The sequence below is a fragment of the Elaeis guineensis genome, chromosome 8, assembly GCF_000442705.2.
Source record: "Elaeis guineensis isolate ETL-2024a chromosome 8, EG11, whole genome shotgun sequence".
Taxonomy (NCBI): domain Eukaryota; kingdom Viridiplantae; phylum Streptophyta; class Magnoliopsida; order Arecales; family Arecaceae; genus Elaeis; species Elaeis guineensis.
In genome coordinates, this window is record NC_026000.2 from 2233048 (window position 1) to 2255894 (window position 22847).

General features: G+C 42.4%; 2 protein-coding genes across 2 annotated transcripts; both read left to right on the forward strand.

Annotated features, from left to right (window-relative positions):
• The first annotated feature begins 905 nt into the window (after positions 1 to 905).
• Positions 906 to 1700, forward strand: LOC105050808 (ethylene-responsive transcription factor ERF003). The gene is made up of 2 exons (XM_010930974.4): positions 906 to 1085; positions 1197 to 1700. The coding sequence occupies exons 1-2, from the start codon at positions 1006 to 1008 to the stop codon at positions 1549 to 1551; spliced, it is 435 nt and encodes a 144-aa protein (XP_010929276.1). The 5' UTR covers positions 906 to 1005; the 3' UTR covers positions 1552 to 1700.
• Positions 1701 to 12048: 10348 nt separating this feature from the next.
• On the forward strand, positions 12049 to 22749 carry LOC105050807 (COP9 signalosome complex subunit 5). The gene is made up of 6 exons (XM_010930972.4): positions 12049 to 12573; positions 13509 to 13790; positions 13879 to 14026; positions 14166 to 14248; positions 21794 to 21874; positions 21948 to 22749. The coding sequence occupies exons 1-6, from the start codon at positions 12184 to 12186 to the stop codon at positions 22044 to 22046; spliced, it is 1083 nt and encodes a 360-aa protein (XP_010929274.1). The 5' UTR covers positions 12049 to 12183; the 3' UTR covers positions 22047 to 22749.
• The last annotated feature ends 98 nt before the right edge of the window (positions 22750 to 22847 follow it).

Sequence of the window (22847 nt, forward strand, 5' to 3'; positions counted from 1 at the left end):
CCTCAATCCTCACCCAAACTTTGGACCTTTCCTACCTGAACCTTTAACAATCAAAGCCATTCATGTGCCCAGGAAATGATTCCATGTGATATGCTCTCTCCTCTCTCCCTATCTACTCCCCATTAAAGCCGTTCTCCATCTCCATGTTCCACACAATTCGCACCAAGACATGCAAAGCGACATAGAAAGAAGTACTACTTTTTGTTACCTATGATTGGATCTTTCTAAGGATTTAGTTAGCTAGATAACAAACTATTGCGTTTGGATGACTCAGCATAGGGTGATGATGCTTCGCCCCTGCGACAAATGGATAAAAAATGGGGGTGACACTACACTCGCCATGTGAAGATTCATGGCATCATAGGTGGGCGACTAGAAATATCTCATCTGCTGATGTTCCCATCTTGGCAATAAAAAGCCCTGTGCCCACAGGCCATGAGATCACATGACACCAGAGCATTGTATCTGATTAAAAAGGAGGAAAAGATGGAGCTAACACATGGGCCAGTCAAAGAGGATGCTACATTGCTAACAGTTTCCTTTCGGGCCTTTGGCGCGTGATGGTCCCACTGACCCACCTCCTCGCCATGGGCATTGCTCGCCCACCAACATGCAGCTCACAAGACAAAGATCCCGTGCTATCCGTTCATTGCCTCCCGCCTTCTTTGCTGGAATAACATTGGATATGGGTTAGGAATATCCACCACTCATCTGTCCGATTTGGGTCCACTCACTATTTCTCATCCTTTGGATCTTAATCTGATCAGTGCATCGAGATTTGCACAAGAATAAAATTTGGATCCATCGCTTAATGGGCCTTTGATGGGCTGTACAAGCCAGGGTTCCTACTACTCACTAATGTCATTGTTGTGATTATATAGAGTAGGGAGAAACCCCTCTCCAAGTCACCAGCTATAAAAAGGGATGGAGGAAGGGAGATCCCCTTCCCCCACAACTCCTCTCTAATATACAACCCTTCCCTTAGGCTCATCTCCACTTTCAGACATGCCGAAGTTACAAAGATACAGAGGAGTCAGACAGAGGCACTGGGGCTCGTGGGTCTCCGAAATCCGGCATCCTCTCCTGTATTCTCTCCCTCATGCTGCAGTACAACTCTATAAAAAGGAATTGATGTCTTGTGGTCATGTAGCCTATAAATTGGTAACACTCTCGCTCGCGTGCTTCTTTTATTGCAGGAAAACTAGGATTTGGTTGGGGACTTTTGAGACTGCCGAGGATGCGGCCAGGGCGTATGACGAGGCTGCGAGGCTCATGTGCGGGCCCAGAGCGAAAACCAACTTCCCGATGGATCCTAATGGTTCGAGCACATCGTCGGCCCTGTCGCCAAGCCTCATGGCAAAGCTGGAGAAGCGTTGCTTAGCTTCTCAGCAAGAGACTAAGAGAGCAAAGGTGACGGTGGCAGATGGTGAGGAGGAGGTCAAGTGCATGGATGAGGAGTCCATCGAGGAGATGATTGAGGAGCTTTTGCATTGCGGATCTGTGGAGATATCTTTCTCTTCCTCCTCCTCCTCCTCCTCCTCCTCTTCTTAACTGCGAGATTGTAGTTCCGTCTTTTGGCATGGGAATGAGCGAGTGGTAGTGCGACACTGTATATAAAGTGGGAAGTGGTCATGTTTTGGACATTTATGTTAGCAGGGTTTGTTTTAACGAATCATTTCACTATTGGTTCTCGTGATTTATACTCGACTTCTCCAATTCAGTCCCGATCTAGAGGAGATTCAAACTCCGAATCCACATATGTACATAGAGGCCAACTAGACCGTTGATTGGTTCCTCAAAGGAGTTAACACATGCATGGTGGGTCGACAATTTTTTTCTTGAGCCCTTCTTAATATATTTTAGCCTTGATGAATTGCAGTCCGACTTTCTACAAGAGACATGTCATTAGATGAATTCTCCATCATGCCTATTACAAGATGTTGTCCTGCGTTGAGGAAGAGTTCCGTGTCTTACAACAGATCTAGAGGGGATATGACTTTCTACAAGATGTTGTCCTGCATTATCATCAACAGATGTTGATGATAATGTTGTATTCTAACAGAGTGCATGCTCTGATTTTTGCTTTAGGATAAGATCCAACATTTCCATCACATATCCCTATTCGGTGTACTGTGGTGCATCATGCTCCATGAATCTTTATACTAGTTGATGTCCGTTGCGGTGTCATCAAGGTTATTATTTATCACATAGGTTCTATGTAAATTATTTTTGAGAAGGCCTCTTGCAATAGAGCGCTGACGCTTTATAGACTTGTAGTACATTGCATGCTGTGATGCATCGCACTGATCATCCATCGTGTGATGGATAGCCCACAAACAACATGCACATAGTTATAGATCATTTGTACAGGTGCACAACCAATAAACAATGTGCGTATGGGCACATGACATGTATATACATGGTGCATATTATTTGCTGACCGCTTATCATGCAATGGATAGTTAGCACAATGCACCGTAGGGTGTGGTGCATCCCTTGCTCGTCTGTCTCATTAGTAGGTAAATATTTTGAGAAAAAAATGACATAAACTTGTGCAAAAGTAAGGGGGAATGGGGCATCACCTAACGCTTACGGTGTTTTGGTCTTTTAGCATAGTAATGTTATGCCTTTCATTTTTATATATGAGAAAGTTGCGAGTGGAGATCATGTTTGACTTAGTTGAGATAACGACCCTTGATTCTTGAAGAGTTGCGAAAAACTTTTCCTCCTTGATATTTCATGATCAAGCAAACTTTGTTCCGGTGGCATCTTGATTGATTTTAAAAAACTTTATACATTTATGCCTGTCATTTTGTGGGCACTCTTTTTCATCTAAAATCCCTATTTGGTGTTCTACGTATATATTTTGTTGCAAATACTTTTTTTTTTGTGGCTGATATATATATATATATATATATATAATATACTTATTGCTTGTTAGAAGTTCTCTTTATAGTTCTCAGCATCTCTTTTTTTTCTTTAAAAGTGTGGAAGAAGGGAAAAACTTCCCCCAATTAATTGATTAGAAAAAGAGTGAATGTACAAATATATAGATGAACAATTTATAAGAAGAGAGGAAATGAAGAGAGTGTTTCACTGGAAATACAGCAAATGGCACATCCTAGGAGACCACGATACACCAAAGCATGGTAATTCCATACACCCGAAGCTCAAGGAGGAAGAACACTTTGTGATGCAACCAACGATGCTAAAGATGACCAAATTTTCCTATGCCCGTCAAACTCCTTCAAGGGACCAATGTTCTCCCACAGCCGAAAAGAATGAAGCATCCGTTGAAGAGCCTTTTTTTTCTTGAGGAAAATTCTTTGGTTTCATGCATGCCATGTGTGCCAAAAGCGTGCCATCACAAGTTTGTCCCAAGCTTTCCTTAACGATGGCTGACTATTCTTGCGCCTCCATGAGGTCCAAAGAGAGAGATGTTTGGAGGGGTAGCTTCTCTAATTTAAATAAAGTTTCTAAGGTGGTCCATATGCTTTTAGAGAAGGCACATCGGAATAAATGGAAAATAGTTTCAGCATTACCTCCACATAGCGTGCATCCTGCACTCACCGGCCAACCTATTTTTGCTAGAATTTTCCGTGTGAAACTTGTTCTTCGTAGCTAGCCAAAGAAAGTCTGGACCTCTTTTGGAAGTGCAACTTTCCAGTTTGGTTTACACCAGGGGCAAAATAGAGCTCCGTTGTTGATAAAGCTATAATTAATAAGACTTAACCGGGAAGAGACCATTTCTTGTAAGCTTTCAAGTGGGTGAGTAAGCCATTCTAGAAGGACGAATGGAAGAAGGGAGGCAGCCAATGCAACTGAGCAGACTGCGGACCATACAATTTTATCCTCCAAGCACGGAAACATCCACGTCATTGAGAAGCCACACAAACATTCTCCTTCAGAACACTTTTAAGGGCCAATCCAAGTATCCTCTCAAAATTTGACATAGCCGCCGTTCCTCGAGCAAAAAGATGTGCAGTTCCAAAGTGCTCCCACATCTCTACTTTTTCTCTTTCCATATGGGAGAGAGATTCACAAGGCTCCTCTTTACTCTTGTTGGGTATAAAATACCCCCCAGCGAGTAATCCTCCGGAGATCCTATCGACTTCCGACCTCCGACGACATCTCTCTGAACCTCTCTGGCGGCCGAGCCTCCGCAACGCTCTCAAATTTTACCGACGGACAAGCCCCCGCCAGCGTCGACCAGATTCTTCACGACGTCCGGACTCCTACAAGAGCCGGACTTCGTCCTCGACTCCGGCTGCAGGGAGACTTCGCCCGGACTCCTACGGGAGCCGGACCTCGTCCCCGACTCCGGCTGCAGGAAGACTCCGTCCGGACTCCTACGGGAGCCGGACTCCGCCCACGACTTCACTTATAGGTAGACTTCGCCCGGACTCCTACGGGAGCCGGACCTCATCCCCAACTTCACTTGCAGGCAGACCTCATCCGGACTCCTACAGGAGCCGGACCTCGTCCCCGACTCCGGCTGCAGGAAGACCTCGTCCGGCCTCCTACGGGAGTCGGACCTCGTCCCCGACTCCGGCTGCAGGCAGACTTCGTCCGGACTCCTACGGGAGCCGGACTCCGCCCACGACGTCACTTGCAGATAGACTTCGTCCAGACTCCTACGGGAGCCGGACTCCGCCCACGACTTCACTTGTAGGTAGACTTCGTCCAGACTCCTGCGGGAGCCGGACTTCGCCCCCAACTTCAATTGCAGGTAGACTTCTCTCGGACTCCTACGGGAGCCGGATCTCATCCCCGACTCTGGCTGCAGGGAGACTTCGTCCGGACTCCTACGGGAGCCGGACCTCGTCTCCGACTCCGGCTGCAGGGAGACTTCGCCCGGACTCCTACGGAGCTGGACTTCGCCCCGACTTCAATTACAGGTAGACTCCGCTCGGAATCCTACGGGAGCCAGACTCCGCCCATGACTTCACTTGCAGGCAGACTTCGTCCGGACTCCCACGGGAGCCGGAGTCCGCCCACGACTTCACTTGCAGGCAGACTTCGTCCGGACTCCTACGGGAGCCGGACTTCGCCCCCGACTTCAATTACAGGTAGATTCCGTCCGGACTCCTACAAGAGCCGGACTTCGCCCCCAGCTTTAATTGCAGGTAGACTTCGTCCGGACTCCTACGGGAGTCGGATCTCGTCCCCGACTTCGACTGCAGGAAGACTTCGTCCGGACTCCTACGGGAGCCAGACTCCAAGCTCCTACCGCAAGCGACCCACTCCGAGTTTCCGCTGCAAACGATCTACTTCAAATTTCTACCACGAGCGACCCGTGCCGGATTCCCACCGTAAGCCTTCACCCAAGCTTTCATTATGGACGAATTCCGTTCGGATGTCCATTGTAGACAGGTCTTGGCCGAGACTCCTCGACAAATGATCCCCATCCGGGCTTTTATGGAGACCGGACTCCGACCGAACTTCAGCTGACAGGCCTGGACCCCCTAGCAGGCCGCAGTAACGGCCACGACTCTGCTCCACTTCCTGCAACAGATTCCGCGCGGCTCCATCACTCCCTGGCAGGCCACAGTAACGGCCATGACTCTGTCCCACTTCCTGCGACGGATTTCGTGCGGCTCCATCACTCCCTGGCAGACCACAATAATGGCCACGATCCTGCTCCACTTCCTGCGACGGATACCGCACGATTCCTCCACCCTTTGGCAAGTCGCGACAACGGACGCCGCTCCACTCCCCGCAACAGACTCCACGTGGCATGTCCCGGTGATGCCCACGATTCCACTTCACTACTCTGCGCCACAAACTCCTCCTGACCCTGGGCAGCCCACTGCCAGACGGTTATAAACATCGCTATCAGTCTGTTGCCCCCTCCGCCTATAAAAGGGGGACCCCAGATACGTTATTCTCTAAGCTCTAATTTTCTATCCCAAAACTCTGCTAAAATTTTCGTTCGAGCACTCCATTCTTGTTGAGGCAGAAAACTGACTTGAGCGTCGGAGGGTCTTGCCGGAGCAACCCCAACTCCGATTTAGACTTCTTTTGCAGGTCCTGACGGCGACCGCGACTCCCTCGACTCCAGCTTCTCCGATGCGGGTGGATTTTTGCACCAACAACTCTCATGCCAAAATCTTCTACGGGAGCGTTAGCCACTCTCATAATTTGATCGGACCAAATGCCATCCGAGCCATACATTAACTTCCACCCAATAGCAAGGAGGGTGAGATGCAAATTCTTCATATTCATTATGCCGAACCTCCCTCCTTTTTTGCTTGGCACAAAGGGGTCTCAATTGACAAGGCAATGAAAGCCGCTAATCTTGTCTCTACCCTTACACAGAAATGATCTTATTTGATGAATTTTGTTAATTATCCATTTCGGAAGTTTGAAGATGGACAGAAAGTAAGATGGCATCACATAGAGAATTTTATTAACCAAAGTGAGTCTACCTCTCCAAGATCATAATTTTCCTTTTAGAACCAATTTTTTCAAGTAGGGCAACTAACACTATTTCCGCAATTTTCTATCATATAAGAGCAAGCCAAGATTTTTTTTTTTATGTGAAAAAAAATATATTGACTTTCCTTTAATTATATGTTAAATAGAGAGAGCCTTTTATGTAGTTCATGAGAGTAGCAAAATTAATCGCTTTTCTAACATCTTTATTAAGGCATAAAATCAAGTTTTTATAGAAATTAATCTTTATAACCGAAACTTGCCCAAAGACAAGAACAATAGGCTGAACATCAAGCAGACTCTTCCTCTTGTCACCGCAGAATAGGAGAGTATCATTAGGCAAATGATGGCTTTTGATATTAGTAAACCATTTACAATTTTCAATGTCTTCAATGAGCTCCAAGGTATTGACTTGCTCAAGAGTTCTAAAGAAGCCTCTAAGACAAGAATGAAAAGAGCAAGTGAAAGTGAGTCTCCTTATCTCAATTCTCGTCTACACTTAATCCATCTACCTAGTGTGCCATTAACCAAAATTGCCATGGAGGCTAAGAAAAGAAGCATATAGGTCTAACTTATCCATTTGGGGGAAAACTACCTATCTCAAAGCAAAGTGAAGAGAAAGTCCCCAGTATAAACTAACCCCTATTAAAAGTTGTCTAAGATTCATCAATAAGAAGGGAAGAAATTTAGCCAATCTAGATGCAAGAACTTTAGGGATAATTTTATACAGGCTATTAAGTAAACTAATGGATCTAAAGTCATGTATTGAGAGAGAATCCTCCTTTTCTTGGTAAAAGAGTGACTAGGCAAAATTTAATCTAGACAAGTTTAGCACACCTTTATAAAAGTCGTCTAGAAGTGCCATAATATCATCCAATATCAAGTTGCAATATTTATGAAGGAAGGAGAAGAAAGAATCCACCTGGACTTTGAGCTTTTCGATCCCCTAAGGGGAAAATTGCACTTTGGACTTCATCCAAGTTGAAGTCTTTAGTAAAAGCACTAAGATCAAGGATAAAGCCACCATATAGAGAGTCTCAATTGATAAGGGATGAAGGGGAGAAAGACTGCCTAGTTAGCTCTTTAAAGAATTCATAAAGTTTGCATGAGATATCCTTTTGGCTCTTTATCTCCAACCCATCTTCCCCAATAGAATCAATAATGTTCCTCCTTTTTCTAATTGTGGCTATCTTGCGGAAGTGAGCAACATTTCAATCATCTTCTTTGAGTCAGTCAACTTTAAATCTTTAGATCTTTGATGCCAATAGAACCGCCCTGTAACATACAAGTCATCCAAGGAAGTTTCAAAATCCTTCCAACCAATTCTAGAGGAGATGGGTCACTAGATTCTTCCCTTTCATCAAGAATCTCCATATCCCTTAAGGTCCTTGTTTAAGGTAAGCTTTGAAGTGGCCCAAGATCTTTTCACCCAAAAAAAAATAAAAAAGTGGCCCAAGATCTGACGGCTGATCTTAAGTTCCGGGGGTTTGTCAGATCCTCTAATATTTCAGATTTGAAAATTGGCCAAGTTCCTAAACTTGATGACTCTTAGAACCGTACACCAATTTTTCTAGTTTTCACTTTTCACTTTATTAAAGCTTTCATTTGTGTTTGTTTTGACTAGGGCTTTTGTACTTATTGCATATTAAACAAATTAAGATATCATCATGTTCCTTAATACTGTTTTTTCTATGCTTGAAACATTCCGAATGTTGGCTTCTTTTATAAATTGTATTATGAACATACACTTGATCATTACCTTGATTTAATAAAATCTGTAATTTGGCAAGACACTTTGCTGGTTTAAAGTTAAAAATCTGTGATCACTGCACTTTCCATCCATGGTCCGTCAGCGAGGTGCGAATTTTAATTACTGAGAACCACTTAAATCATGCAAGACCGGTATTTCTTTATTCTAGTTTGAGGCATGCGATGTCGGTCGAAGGACCAAAGTTTGGCATGTCAACCACAACGGGAATTAAATATGCGCAAAAAGAAAAATGTTTAAAATGAGGCTTTGGTCGACATTTTGACTGTTATCATTCTCCTCATCAAAAATAATCTACTTCCAATTTCTATGCTGGCCCAGAGCAGTGTTTTCAGACTTTCTACGAGCATCACAAAATAACAGAACAATGCTGCTGCCAGTCTTCTGATTGTTTCAAATATATATATATATATATATATTTGAAAAATAAATAAATAATCGAGCTTTAGAAAAAAAAAAAATTTAAAATGATTCTGTTGCTTCTGATCTCTGCACCTAAGGCCGGATGGTCAAGATGAGAGTGGCAGAAGTGGCGTTGTTGCTGGAGCTTCGTCCAAGTATCTATAAAAAGTTCTCATCGAGATACTTTCCGACGAAGACTCTCCAACGTTCAAATCAAAAATGAAGAGCAATGAAAAGAAAGAGTGAGAGTCCAGAGCTTACTTTGAGAGTTTCTGTACTTCTTTATTTATAGAGGAGAAGTCGGAGACATATACGTCTCGAAGTTTTGATTGTTTTACAAATTTGGTGTATAGGTTGATTCAGAGATATATATATATTTTTTAAGAGACTCGATTGTGAAAAAAAAAATTTATCTAAATTTTTTTATTTAAAAAATAAATAAATTTTGTCTCGAAAGATCGTAGCTCGGACATAAACGATCTAAAATAGTTAGTCGGAGCTGAGATGAGGTCTTTGATATAAATTGAGGATCGAGGAGAACCGCTTCCAGCACGATATAATGTGTTCAAGAATCTCTAGGTTCCTTATGGATATATGGTTCAATCAATATTCATCTTTCATAGTTCGAATGGAGTCGGGGATATATCTAATCGTAGCCACGCTGGAGATCCATATTAGATACTATATATATTTTTTAAATTTAAAATCTCTTTTTTTTTTTTATCTTGATTTTTTTGATCTCTCGAACACATTTTGTTACCCCATTCGTGACATCCTATCAATAATACTGACTGAAAAAGTTTGCACATCTGCTCGCAGAATTCCATCAACTTTGCGAACCAGTCTGCCTCCCCCGATGCACTGCATGCGCATTAACTTTCGTGAGTGTTGGAGATTGTGCCAATATGCTCTGCTTTCATTCAGATTTTGACGGTGATGGCAGGCTAAAATATGCAACATCCTGACAGAAGCTTGACATCCCAAAGATTTTGCACTGGGACCCTACCCCAGCCTTTTCTATTCATTTTTTTTCGCACTGAAGCTGCTGATTAATTTATCACCGTCCATTTGTATCAAAAAAATTTAAAAAAATATATAATCATTTAAATTTGATATATATATATATATATATATATATAATATACATATTGGCATTCAACTCGTGGGGGTTTGATTAAATTTTTCGAAACATTCAGACGCTGCTAACTTCCTACTCGATTGAGATTTTTGAAAAAATAAAAAAGATGAATCCAACACAGAGAAATTCTTTGTGCATCCTAAATGGTATAGATAATCTAACATGAAGTGCACTATCTTCTTCTATTCCTACTCTTTAAAAAATTTATAAAATTATACATTTAAAAAATCATAATTTTTATTCACAAGATGTCATAATATAACGTAGGATGTCATAATATGCACAGGATGTCACAATTTTTTTAAAAAATAAAAATATTTTTGTCATCTAAAATTTTTAAATAAAAAAATAAAACTGTAAGCATTAAATATATATTAGAAGGTGGTTGGATAAAAATACTCTTTCTATATTATGATATTCTGGATAATATTAGAATGTTATAATATACCACAGGATGTCATAAATTTTTCAAAAAATATGAATATTTTCGTCATATAAAATTTTTCAATAAAAAAGTGAAACCGTATACATTAAGTATGTGTTGGAAAGTGATGGCTACGTAGACAACATAAAACAGTGCGCTCCATGTTGGATCTTCTACATCTTCCACGGTGCACAAAGAATTTCTCCCAACACAAAACTGCCGTCATTGTCTAGGCTTCCCTTTCGGTTGCTTCAAGTCTCCTACTTGACTCCCTCTTAGCCGTTCTAAGCCTTCCACTCGATTGAGGATTATGAGGACATGAAGATTAGAGAAAAAATAAAGAAAATATAAAAAAAATCAATAAAAATAAATGAAATATGAAAAAAAAAATAATAAAAAAATTAAAATCAATAAAAATAAAAAAATATAGAAATAAACTTAATTATTAAGAGAGTGAGAAGATTGGAGTCCTAAATCTTTAGATATATTTGACTACTCCTAGCCTCTCACTCGATTGAGACTCCAAAGAACGGAAAAAAGAAAGGAAACACCCAATACAAAACTCCAACCACCATCTAAGCTTCCTTTTCGACCGCTCCAAGCCTCTCACCCGATTGGGACTCCTTAATAATAAAAAAATGGAGAAAATATAGAAAAAATCAATGAAAAAGAAAGAAAAATAAAAAAAATTCTGGTTATGATGGGATTTGAATCCGAAATCTTTAGATATATTTGGCTGCTCCCAATCTCCCACAAACAAAAAAATGAAAGAAAATATTCAACACAAAACCACATCTATTATCTAAGCTTTCCTTTCAGTTACTCCAAGCCTCCCACTCGATTGGAATTTTTGAGGATGGAAAAATAGAGAAAAAATTAAGAAAAAAAAATATGAAAAAAATGTGGTGACCAAAAGGATGGGCAGATTTGAGTTTGAAAATCTTTGGATGTATTCGATTGCTCTCAGCCTCTCACCCGATTAAGACTCTTGAAAATGAGGAAAAGAAAGGAAATATCTAACACAAAACCTTAGCTATCATCTAACCTTCTCTTTCGGCCACTTTAAGTCTTCCATCCGATTGAGACTCCTCAAGCACCTCGACATATGGCGTACTAAAAAATTATTCTAGAACCTTACATATCATCACAACATTTCATTCCATTGAGACTCCTCTCACATCTCGACATGTGGCATACTGAAAAATTATTCTAAATTTTTACATGTCAATATATATATATATATATATATATATATATATATATATATATATATATATATATATATATATAAAATTTATTTTTGAGAGGTTGAGATGGGTGGGATCCGGATGCGGTGTGTGTGTGTGTATATATATATATATAAAATTTATTTTTGAGAGTTTGAGGTGGGGTCCGGGCGCGGGGCGGAGGATGCAGAATTTTAAATAGCTTCCAGCTCCTGTTACTGCAGTGCTTGGTCTCTTTTTTTGTTATATAAATCTTAATCTACATGTGTGAGTGATAAATCCAATCTATATTTTAATTAAACCTGAACACCGGATGCACCTAATCTGTGCGACTGTGCTTGGCAAATTTTGCACAACTATTTTACGTTTAGTCCCTGGTGACTGGACGACTATCTCCCGTCTGAAGCTTCAAGTCTCCAATAGGGGTCTGTATGTCAAATGGGGGCATAATTGCGGCCAAAAAGGAACTGAAAGGAAAGGCGTTGTTAATACGGGGGCAAATTTTTGGGCAAAGTAAAACCGCGTAATTACTATGATTCAACCGCCGGTTAAACAAAGGACCGGATGTTAAATGTCCGGTATATATATATATATATGTAGATACTTTAAAGGGACACGTGTTCGGTAAGTGGGATTGTCCGAGACATTATCAGACGCCTTTTCCCTTCGAAGTTCCTTCCGAGCCCCTGACCTCCCATCAAATTTACTCGCTCTGCCCTAGGGTAAGAGAAAAGCACAAAAACACACACACACAGAGGAAATCCTAGTAGGGCTCGCCGGAGCGACCGCCATGGATTCGATGTCGGCGTCGATGGCGCGGCAGACGTGGGAGCTGGAGAACAACATCGTGGCGATGGAGGCGGGGACGGCGGAGGCGGACGCGATCTACTACTACGACGAGGCGGCGCAGGCGAAGTTCCAGCAGGAGAAGCCGTGGGCGCACGACCCCAACTTCTTTCGGCGGGTGAAGATCTCCGCCCTGGCCCTCCTTAAGATGGTGGTCCACGCCCGCTCCGGTGGCACCATCGAGGTCATGGGCCTCATGCAGGGCAAGACCGACGGCGACACCATCGTCGTCATGGACGCCTTCGCCCTACCTGTAGAGGGCACCGAGACCCGCGTTAACGCCCAGGCCGACGCCTATGAGTACATGGTCGACTACTCCCAGACCAACAAGCAGGTTAACTTCCTTTTCCCCTTCACCATACCCTAGCCCTAGCAACAGAGAATACCTATTTCTTGGATGATACCCTCGAGACAAGAAAGATGCTTGCCGGTTACTTCGGAATGAGAAATTATTGCCCTAACCCTAGCCCTTGTTCTTCTTATGCCGTTCAATCTATCTAGCTTACATAAAGAATTTTACTTGTCATTCATGACTAGTTTCGTAGACCCTGGCCCTAATTGTAGGCGTGTTTTTTTTTTCCTTCTTATTTCCTGATTACTGATGAGTAGTTCCATAAACCCTAAGCCTATATCTCGGTTCCCCCTCAGAAGTCACTTATTATTCATTAGGGAGTTTTTTGAAAACCCTAACCCTAGACATATTTCTTCTTATTTTCCAAATGTGGCTTGGATATCTGCAAGAAAGTCGTTAATTTTATTCAGTTGTTGGACCAGCATCAAAGTTTTCCTCAATGCCATACTTGCACAAATTTGATGTTCCTGCTTTTAGGGCATGATTGTTTGCTCCCAAGTAACAAGCTGCTTAACGCCAAGGCTAGTCTTTGCAATGTTATCTTTTACAAAGGAACATGCTTATGCTCTCACAATGGCCAAATCTAACCCTAGTTATTCTCGTGTTGTGCCGTGTAGCTTCGATGCTTGTGAGACAGTTTTATCTACCCCGGTCCTAGTATTAGCCTGATTCTGATATTGTTATTTGATACACACATTTATCGCGAAAACTTGAGCTCTCAGATACCAGCAAGGACCTAGCTGTAGCCTGATTTTAATGTTGTTATTTTTGAGTGCACACACTGATACTAAAGAGTTTGATGCTTATGTTTTGATTTTACATATCATAATAATTAGCATTTGTCTAGTTGTTTTGTTTCTTTTGGCTGATACCTTGCCAAAGATAAATTTAATTCTAATGACTTCACATATAAATAGGCTGGAAGATTGGAGAATGTCGTTGGGTGGTACCACTCACACCCTGGATATGGATGTTGGCTGTCGGGTATCGATGTATCTACCCAGATGCTTAATCAGCAGTTTCAAGAGCCATTCTTGGCTGTTGTGATCGATCCCACCAGGACTGTTTCAGCTGGGAAGGTGGAGATTGGTGCATTCAGGACATATCCACAGGGGTACAAACCACCTGATGAACCTGTATCAGAATACCAGACCATTCCACTTAACAAGATTGAAGATTTTGGGGTTCACTGCAAACAGGTGTGTATGGATAATGTCAAATGATTTCCCCCCATCATTTGGGCATATGGATATCTTCATCTTACTGATTGTAGATTGTTGCTTGTAGTATTATGCTTTGGATATAACTTATTTCAAGTCGTCTTTGGACTGCCACCTCTTGGATCTTCTGTGGAATAAATACTGGGTGAACACGCTATCTTCATCCCCACTCTTAGGCAACCGTGAATATGTTGCAGGGCAAATTTCTGATTTGGGTGAGTTTTACTTTTAGCTCTTCAACTTCTGTAGTGACGTGCAAGTTGCAAATGGCAGCATGGTGGAGTTGTATGCATGGAGGTTCACATGCATAGGATTAGGATTTAGTTGACATATATCTGTTATCTTTTTATGCAGCGGAAAAACTGGAGCATGCTGAAAATCAATTGGCTCATACACGTTTGGGTTCTTTCCTTTTGCCCTCGCAACGAAAAAAAGAGGTCAGTTCACATTGTTCTTACAACAGATGTTGGTACAGTAGTTGATGATTGGCTTTGGCTTAATGTTTGTTTGTCTTGTCCTAGTTTGTCTGAAGTTTGGATGACACAAACAGATATTTGAGAATTTTAATAAGCAGTGTTTATCACTTGTTAAATATGATATAACCAATTACTTAGTTATTCCCAACTGACTCTGAATGACTAATGTCTTTCCACATGCCTGTAAAGCAAAATTTAGAGAATCCTTCCAAAGCACTCAGTCTGCCTATTTTACCAAGGAGCATCTAAGTATGTTATGGAAAGTTTTTTTAGGGAAAGAGTTCTGTGCAATATTTTTGTTCCATCAATATGATCTCAGATTCTAACAGAATTATGTGACAGCATTAACTTTGCAGCCAACAAAACGTGATTGAGGAAAGCATATTGGAGAAGTTTTACTGGTAGAGATGGTAAAACTTCTTTTAGGTTCTAGTCCGGGGGATTTCTTTGAGGGTTCACCTTGGAAGTGGAGGAATTTAACTTCATTGAATGTATTTATCATGTAAATACAAAAGTTGAGGAAGGTCATTCAACTCTTGTAACTTTGATGCATCCTTGCTGATATATAATGCGAAAACTTGATTGACATGATATAGAATGCAAAATGGAGGTGGCATAATCAGCAGACATTTTTCTTCTAATCAAAGAAGCTTTTCTTAACCGGATACCACTTATATAACATACTGAAATGAGGAATTACCTGGAAGGAACCCTTCTCTATGAACTACATTTTATGAGTCTTATTTTGTTGTGATAATTGCTACTTGCTTTTCTGGTGAAGTTGGAAGGGAGTTCATGAGCTTTGCAATTACAAAGTCATAAGAAAGGATCTGAAGGCTTCAAAATTCTGGCAAAAAGATCACATATTCTTGTCTTGCTATTAGGGAGAAAATAGATGTACTTGCAGGCACAGCATATGTCATTTTACCACTGATATTATGGAGAAAATAACGGCATAGACGGGCTTGTTGTTATTCTAAGTAGTTAATTAGAATGAGAACTATTATGTTGAATGTAGTGTACCATTGTGAGCCATATGATAATTACTTGGTGTGTTTGTGGTCTCATACTAATGGTTTATATTTGTTATTGTGATATCAAATGTGTATGGTGCTCTTTTTTTTTTTTTGTACATTATTTCTAGCTCTTTATGTTCATATGTTCATTTTTGCCCAGTGGTTTGTTGTATGAATTATTTTATAAAATGTAAAAGCATTATCACCAGAGGATAAGGCCTTCATCTATAAGAGTTCATGTGGATTTATAATGGAGTTGGTTCTATCATGCCTTCATGCATTCACAATGGAATTGTGGCTTTGGCTTCTAATCTAGCATGATAGTAAGTTTGTTTATTGGTCTTCTCTCAATAGACTCAACTGTGATATAATCTCATTAATCAATTTTAAATAGTACAAGCAGTTAATAAGAGCTCTCAGTTTTGCTTGAATTTGAAATATTTTAGGCTTTTTCTAGAGGGATGCTGTATATTTGGGTGCAATATAGCTCCACGTTACTGTAGTTTAACTTGAATGCAAGACATCTTTGGTCCTCCATACTCTGCACAAGCAGGTCATACTCTGCCTATCCATGGCCACATAAAATCATGTTGCAAGATGTGATTGACAAAGAGGAATAAAAGAATGTAAAACAGTACCCCATCATAACGTGAATAGTAGCAAAGAGCTGTATGGCAGTCGACTGAAATTAGCAAATCCACACAAACACGTGTTAAGTTCACCTGAAGTCGTCTACAAGCCTGCAAAACATCGACAAGACATCCACACATAAACAGTAGGCAGCAGTAATTCGTCATGCCATGAACCAACAAAATATTCACCACTCAGTACTCATTAATGGTAATGAATTCATCAGTCCTCAAGACACTAAATATATATTTAATGGAAATGTAGAACATAGTTTACAGGTCATTTGCCATATGTGACAAATGTTGTTAATTATCACCATTGCTCCTCTACTGAATAACCAATCACTCTTCATTCCTGCTAAAGCCAAACCATGTGCCAAATGAGCAAGTTGCTGCAAGCTTTATCAGATCATGATTTGAGCTTCTGTTGAAACTTCAAAATTAAGACCAAAAATGAGTTTTGGCTAGAATTGACTGGGTTGTTGTCGATTTAGCTGTAATGTGTTTTTGAATCAGGTTTATTGTATGTTCAAGTAAGTTCATAATTTTTGTCATTTCTTCATTTCTTCCAATTAAGAAATGTATTATCCTAAGATTTAGTTTGAAATCTGTAAGTTATGTTTCTGGCTAAGTTTCTGGCAACATTGTGATATTAGTGTTCAAAACACACAAACACGCACGCACGCATATGTGTGTCTATGTGCATATTGGTAGATAGATAGATAGAAGGATGATACTGGTGCTCAAAACACACACACACATGCACGCATATTTGTGTGTATATATATATATATATATATATATATATATATATATATATAGATGGATGGATGGATGATGGCTTGCATAGCTTTGGCTATTCTAGAACTTAATCCTGATAGATATAACAAAAAAACAATATATGAAACTATGAAATTGATGTGAAACATGAACTTTAACTTTTTAAAATTCCTTAAAATGACTATATTCTTGCATAAGTGCTTCCATCTTTTACATACATACCATGGTTTTTAGAGCCTGATACCTAGCAACCTTAGCGCATGGGTAAGCCTAAGATGAACATTGATCTTATTTTATCTCAGCCCATACGACATATAGAAAGGCTGACATATAGAATCCAAGATGGAATTGGGCCACAAGGAGCATCTGTCCAGATGCTGATTTGTGATCCTGTTCTTTCACTCTCCTCTTTCAGTTCCACTCATTGATTTGTGCATGGGAATCCATACCATGGATATGTCAATGGTCTGCAAATCTTCAAAGTCCTATACCCGTGCTACTGTTCTGTTCTTATAAGAAAATTTTGTTGTTATAATAAAACATAGATTACAATTGTTTAACGCATTGATTTTAGTATTTAACAATTAAATGAAAAACCTATCCTGAATTGGAAAAGAAGGATTGGAAAATGTCAGCCAGCATGTTGGTGCTGGATTAATTGATGTATTGGGTTACATGAATATATATTGGCTTAGTCATAAACGGCTTAAATTGATATATACCTCATTGATGAGTGCTAAATATAGACAGAAACGAACTTCTTGGCTGGGATGTTATCCAAGATGGAAAACCTTGATATGTACATGCATATACTGTCTAGGAACCACCAAAATAATTTAAGTTAGGGTTCCGAGCAATAAAATATATACTAAAATGATATCTAGTTGGTTTTTGTTGGGTGGATGTCTGGCCTGGACACCACCTTCCAAGACCTTTTCAGTACTACGCAATGCAGCAGGAAGAAAGAAGAAACAAAACAAAAAGAAAAAACAATCAAAATACGTGGATCAGCCATAAAAGGGCTTGCCTCCACGGGGCATGCAAACTTCACTATGAAAAAGAAATTTTACAAGAGGAGACCTCACCCTCAACCCTTGTACACCCAATTCTCTTTCACTAGAAGTTTTCCTCACAAAAACTCTCTCTTGGAAGACCCTCTGAACCCCTGAAGTGCCTGGCGACCGCTGTCCAGGAGCTTCCTGCTCCTTGTCTCTTAGTGCTTCCGCCTCTCTCTTCTCTCTTCTTGGATTCTGCGCGGCTGAGAAAACGAACCACACCTCTCTTTCTCTCAGTTCGTCACAGGCCCCTTTAAAAGGGTTAAACATGACTTAGATTAGGTTTAGAAGTCTTTAATCAACCCAAATCATGTCCCAGACCGTCGGATCAAGATCGGGAGTTATCTGGGCCTTTCGATCGTGCTCCGGTCCACGGAATAGTGCCGTGGACCGCGAGAAACGCGTGGGAAACGCCCACGCGGTCCACAGGCCCAGCCGTGGACCGCTCGGTCCACGGTGGATCGGTGTAAAGGGCCAAGCAGGCCGCCTGGGCCGGCCCGCGCGTGCGAGCCTGGTCCACCTGCGCGCAGGCCCGCGCACGGGCTGGGCCGCGCGCCCGGTTGGGCCGCCGCCTGCCTGGGTCTCGTGCCGACTTCAAAAGCTCGTATCTCCTTCATCCAAGCTCCGTTTCGGATGATCTTGGTCTCGTTGGACTCCGTTTTTCGCCGCGAACCTCGCTGTGGGCTCAATATGGGCTAAATCTCGAGACGTCAAATCCTAACAATCTCCACCTCGACTCGATATTTGGTCTCCTCCAAACTCTGAGAGCTTCTGGATTTTCTCGCCCTCATACCTTGGGGCAATCGCCTGCTGATCATGGATGGGCAAACATGGGAGTCAAGCCAGGCTGCTCGATCTCATCTCCGTCGTATGCTGTGCTCCTCCTGACCTGAGACCTGTTCGGGGCATCATCCTGCGGCAATGGGAATCTCACCTTGCGACGTCGCCTCTCGTCCTTCCGAGTCTCCTGTTTCGTGTCCGATCCGCCTCCTGGAGCTCCACCTCGCTTTGGGCTCCGTCTGGCTCCCGAAGCTCCACCTCGCACTGGGCTCCCTGTCAGGTAATAATGTCCTCTGCTCCCCTTCTTTCCCTCTAGCACAATCCTATTGCCGCATAGCACCCTCAGGATTCCTCCACCAGCTACCGTCCTGTAGCCTCTCGAATCCAGTCTGTTAAGTGAGATAAGATTCCGCCTGAAATCGGGTATGTATCGGACCTCCTCCAATCTCCTCATTGCACCGTCATGTGTCTTCCAGCTGACCGTCCCAATGCCTCTGATCGCACAGCTCAATCCATTCGGCAGATATACAATGCCCCCACTGTTCTCCACGGAGTCAAGCTGCTCCTCTCTGCAACATACATGATAAGGGCATGCAGAATCTAATATCCACTGCTGGGAAGTAGATACCTCGTCAGATATCTCTAGGACATCTCTATCTGAATCACTGCCGGCCGTCGCTACAGCAGCCACCGTCCGATTTTTAAGTTGAGGGCAATCTCTGGCTAGATGCCCCAACTCCTCACACCGGTAACACTTGGTTTTGCTCAAGTCCCTCCTAGACTTGGACCGTCCTCGTTGCGATCTCCTGTCACTCCGTCTACCGTCTCCTGCTCCTCCAGAAGCCAAAGCTGAGCTATCGCCACCTAAGCTCGAAGCTGGATTCTCCCTCCTGAGAACCTCGTTCTGGAGTATCGCTACGGTGACCTCGTCCATCTTGATAGTGCTCTTCCCCACTAGAAGAGCAGTCATCAAAGACTCGTACGAAGGAGAAAGCGACGTCAGCAAAACCAGCATCCTGGTCTTCTCCTCAACATTCTCACCAACGCTGAGGAGGTCGGTGAGGATCTTCTGGAAGTGGCTTAGATGCTCCTGCACGTTCTGTCCCTCAATCATCCGCAGTTGGTAGAACTGTCTCCAGAAGAAAAGAGTATTGGTGAGAGACTTCACCATGTACAACTCGAGCTTCGACCACAGCACCGTCGGGGAAGTCTCGCTCAGCACATGGATCACCACCTCATCCGTCAGGTACATGCGGATGGTACTCACCGCCTGCATCTGTAGCCGTTTTCAATCCCGCACCTCCATGGTGGTCGGCTTCTCATCGCATAAGAGAGCATCGATCAACCCCTGTTGGATGAGCACGTCCTTCACCCTTGCTTGCCACAAGGAGAAATTGTTCTTACCATCAAACTTGTTGATTTTCATCTTGATTGTTCCTATCTTCTCCATCTTCAGTCTTGCTCACCACCGCTGCAATCTGCGTCCTTGTACCGTTTTGCTCTGATACCACTTGTTGGATGGATGTCTGGTCTGGACACCACCTTCCAAGACCTTTTCAGTACCACGCGATGCAGTAGGAAGAAAGAAGAAACAAAACAAAAAGAAAAAATAATCAAAATACGTGGATCAGCCACAAAAGGGCTCGCCTCCACGGGGCATGCAAACTTCACTATGAAAAAGAAATTTTACAAGAGGAGATCTCACCCTCAACCTTTGTACACCCAATTCTCTCTCACTAGAAGTTCTCCTCACAAAAGCTCTCTCTCTCTTTTGGAAGACCCCCTGAACCTCTGAAGTGCCTAGCGACCGCTGTCCAGGAGCCTCTTGCTCCTTGTCTCTAAGCGCTTCCGCCTCTCTCTTCTCTCTTCTTGGGTTCTGTGCGGCTGAGAAAACGAACCACACCTCTCTCTCTCTGTTCGTCACAGGCCCCTTTAAAAGGGTTAAACATGACTTAGATTAGGTTTAGAAGTCCTTAATCAACCCAAATCACGTCCCAGACCGTCGGATCAAGATCGGGAGTCACTTGGGCCCTCCGATCGCGCTCCGGTCCACGGAATAGTGCCGTGGACCGCGAGAAACTCGTGGGAAATGCCCACGCGGTCCACAGGCCCAGTCGTGGACCGCTCGGTCCATGGTGGACCGGTGTTAAGAGCCAGGCAGGCTGCCTGGGCCTGGGCCTGGGCCGCGCCTGCGCGCGGGCCCGGGCACGGGCTGGGCCGCGCGCCCGTCTGGGTCGCGCGTCCCGCGCGCCGCCGCCTGCGGCCGCGCCGCTGCTGCCCGCCGCCGGCCGCCGGCGGTCCTTCGCCGCCTCGAGTTTCGTGCCGACTTCAAAAGCTTGTATCTCCTTCATCCGAGCTCCGTTTCGGATGATCTTGGTCTCGTTAGACTCTGTTTTTCGCCGCGAACCTCGTTGTGGGCTCAATATGGGCTAAATCTCGAGGCATCAAATCCTAACAGTTTTCTTGACTTATTACTCGCTCTGAGATTTTTAACTAGTTGCTGGATATTTTTTATTTTTTTAATGAATGAATCAGCCAAAATTAGGCTGAAATTATTGAAATTGCTGAAACTGAAACTTGTTTGGTCCATCCAAAACTGGAACAGGAAATCACTCTTCAAGCCTTCCTCCAGTCCTAATCCAATAATGACATGTAGCATCCAAATTCTAGTATGATGGAAGATCCAATTACCAAATCTTAATCTTAATGTTCGAACAGGCCAGCTTCATCACACATTTCACCTGCATATGTTTTTGTGCCCTCTAATATTGGCAACATACATGGTGGTTTAACGTTCAAGGTTTTGACCTGAATTGAATTTCTAAGAATATAATTTGTGTCTTTCATTATGAGCAAATTTGTATTCTAATATTTAGATTAAGATCAGATCAGACCCAATCAGACCTGCTGCCACTCCTTCGAAGAAGGAACAACACACAGGGAGAGGGCCTTGTACTTGGTTTAATGACTCAATAGACGAACCTACGCTACTTCAGTGGTCACCCAGTTCAAGAGCTATATTGATATTATGCACTCCTATAGTCAACATATTGTCTTTGTATAGAGTTAAAATACTGCAAATTACCTCTACACTTCATAAGATGTTACAATAAATTGTGAATGCTTATATTCTTCTTATGTGGTCCTTTATTCTCCAAAGGTTTATAAGGCATCTTTTATCATTTGCTTGGTATCCCAATCTGAAATACAGTTTGCATTTTTTTTTTTTTTTAATAACATGGGCAGCATGAAGAATCTCAGCTGGCAAAGACAACCCGTGATAGCTCGAAAATTACTGTTGAGCAAGTGCATGGTCTTATGTCACAGGTGAGTGTCCTTGTTGGAAATGATTGTGTCAGATTTTTCCTGTCTAATCTGTGTTTTCATTCATCTGCTATAGGTTATTAAGGACATCCTCTTCAATTCTGTGCGTCATTCTAGCAGTGCACGCGGCAGCCTTTCAGACTCCTCTGGCCCTGAACCTATGATTGAAGCATGAAGATGCCACAGGAGTTTTTCAGTTTTTGACGCATTGATGCCTTATCCTTCTAAAAGATGTCATTTTAGGCCAAACCCTTGATTTGTTGATGACTTGCCCACCGGTTGCCTGATAGCTGGTTCCTTTTGGTTTAATCTCTCGGTCTGAAATACCGCAACAGTTTCCCTGTGTGATGATAAATAATTTGTGGAGATGAAAAGACCAGGCTGATGACTGCCATAGGCCATAAGAAATGCCTTCGCCTTGCTCTGATTTTTGAGGAGAGCTTTCATTTGTAATGTTGAGATATATGTGGAAGATAATACCCTGTCACAGGCTACGCTGGTTGGGTGTGAAATCTGTTATGACCGCTCTGTAGAGAGACATGATCCCCTCTGATGAAGGATTGAAGCTGTGAAGTGTAAAGGGATGAATTGTCCGTAAGATCATATTTGCTTTTTAGGCATGATCCATGCTTTCGTCTGATCAGGCCAAGGCAGAATACTGGATGTATGGACCTGTATGGTCATGCTGTGAGTCCTGTTGTCTGCCAACACATTTGGGAGCTGGTTCAATGTTGTACTTTTAGTTGAGATGCTGTTGGAGCACCCAACATAGAGTTAAGACCATTCTGTTCAGCTACTGTGCCTCAGGTTGGGCTGACTCCGGGTCTCAAGTTATAAACCAGTAACAGATGTGCAATAGATAATTCACATTTCAAATAGCAGGGCTTTTGGTTAAAAAGAAGTGCACTCGTTCATAGCCAAAAAGAAAAAACACTGTAAATAGTGGAGAACAGGTCAAACAGTTGAAGACTATAGT

Coding starts and splice junctions, on each gene's coding strand:
- LOC105050808 (XM_010930974.4), top strand. CDS start 1,006: ATGCCGAAGTTACAAAGATACAGAGGAGTCAGACAGAGGCACTGGGGC. Junction 1,086..1,196: donor GAAATCCGGCATCCTCTCCT/GTATTCTCTCCC, acceptor CTTTTATTGCAG/GAAAACTAGGATTTGGTTGG.
- LOC105050807 (XM_010930972.4), top strand. CDS start 12,184: ATGGATTCGATGTCGGCGTCGATGGCGCGGCAGACGTGGGAGCTGGAG. Junction 12,574..13,508: donor ACTCCCAGACCAACAAGCAG/GTTAACTTCCTT, acceptor ACATATAAATAG/GCTGGAAGATTGGAGAATGT. Junction 13,791..13,878: donor TTGGGGTTCACTGCAAACAG/GTGTGTATGGAT, acceptor TGTTGCTTGTAG/TATTATGCTTTGGATATAAC.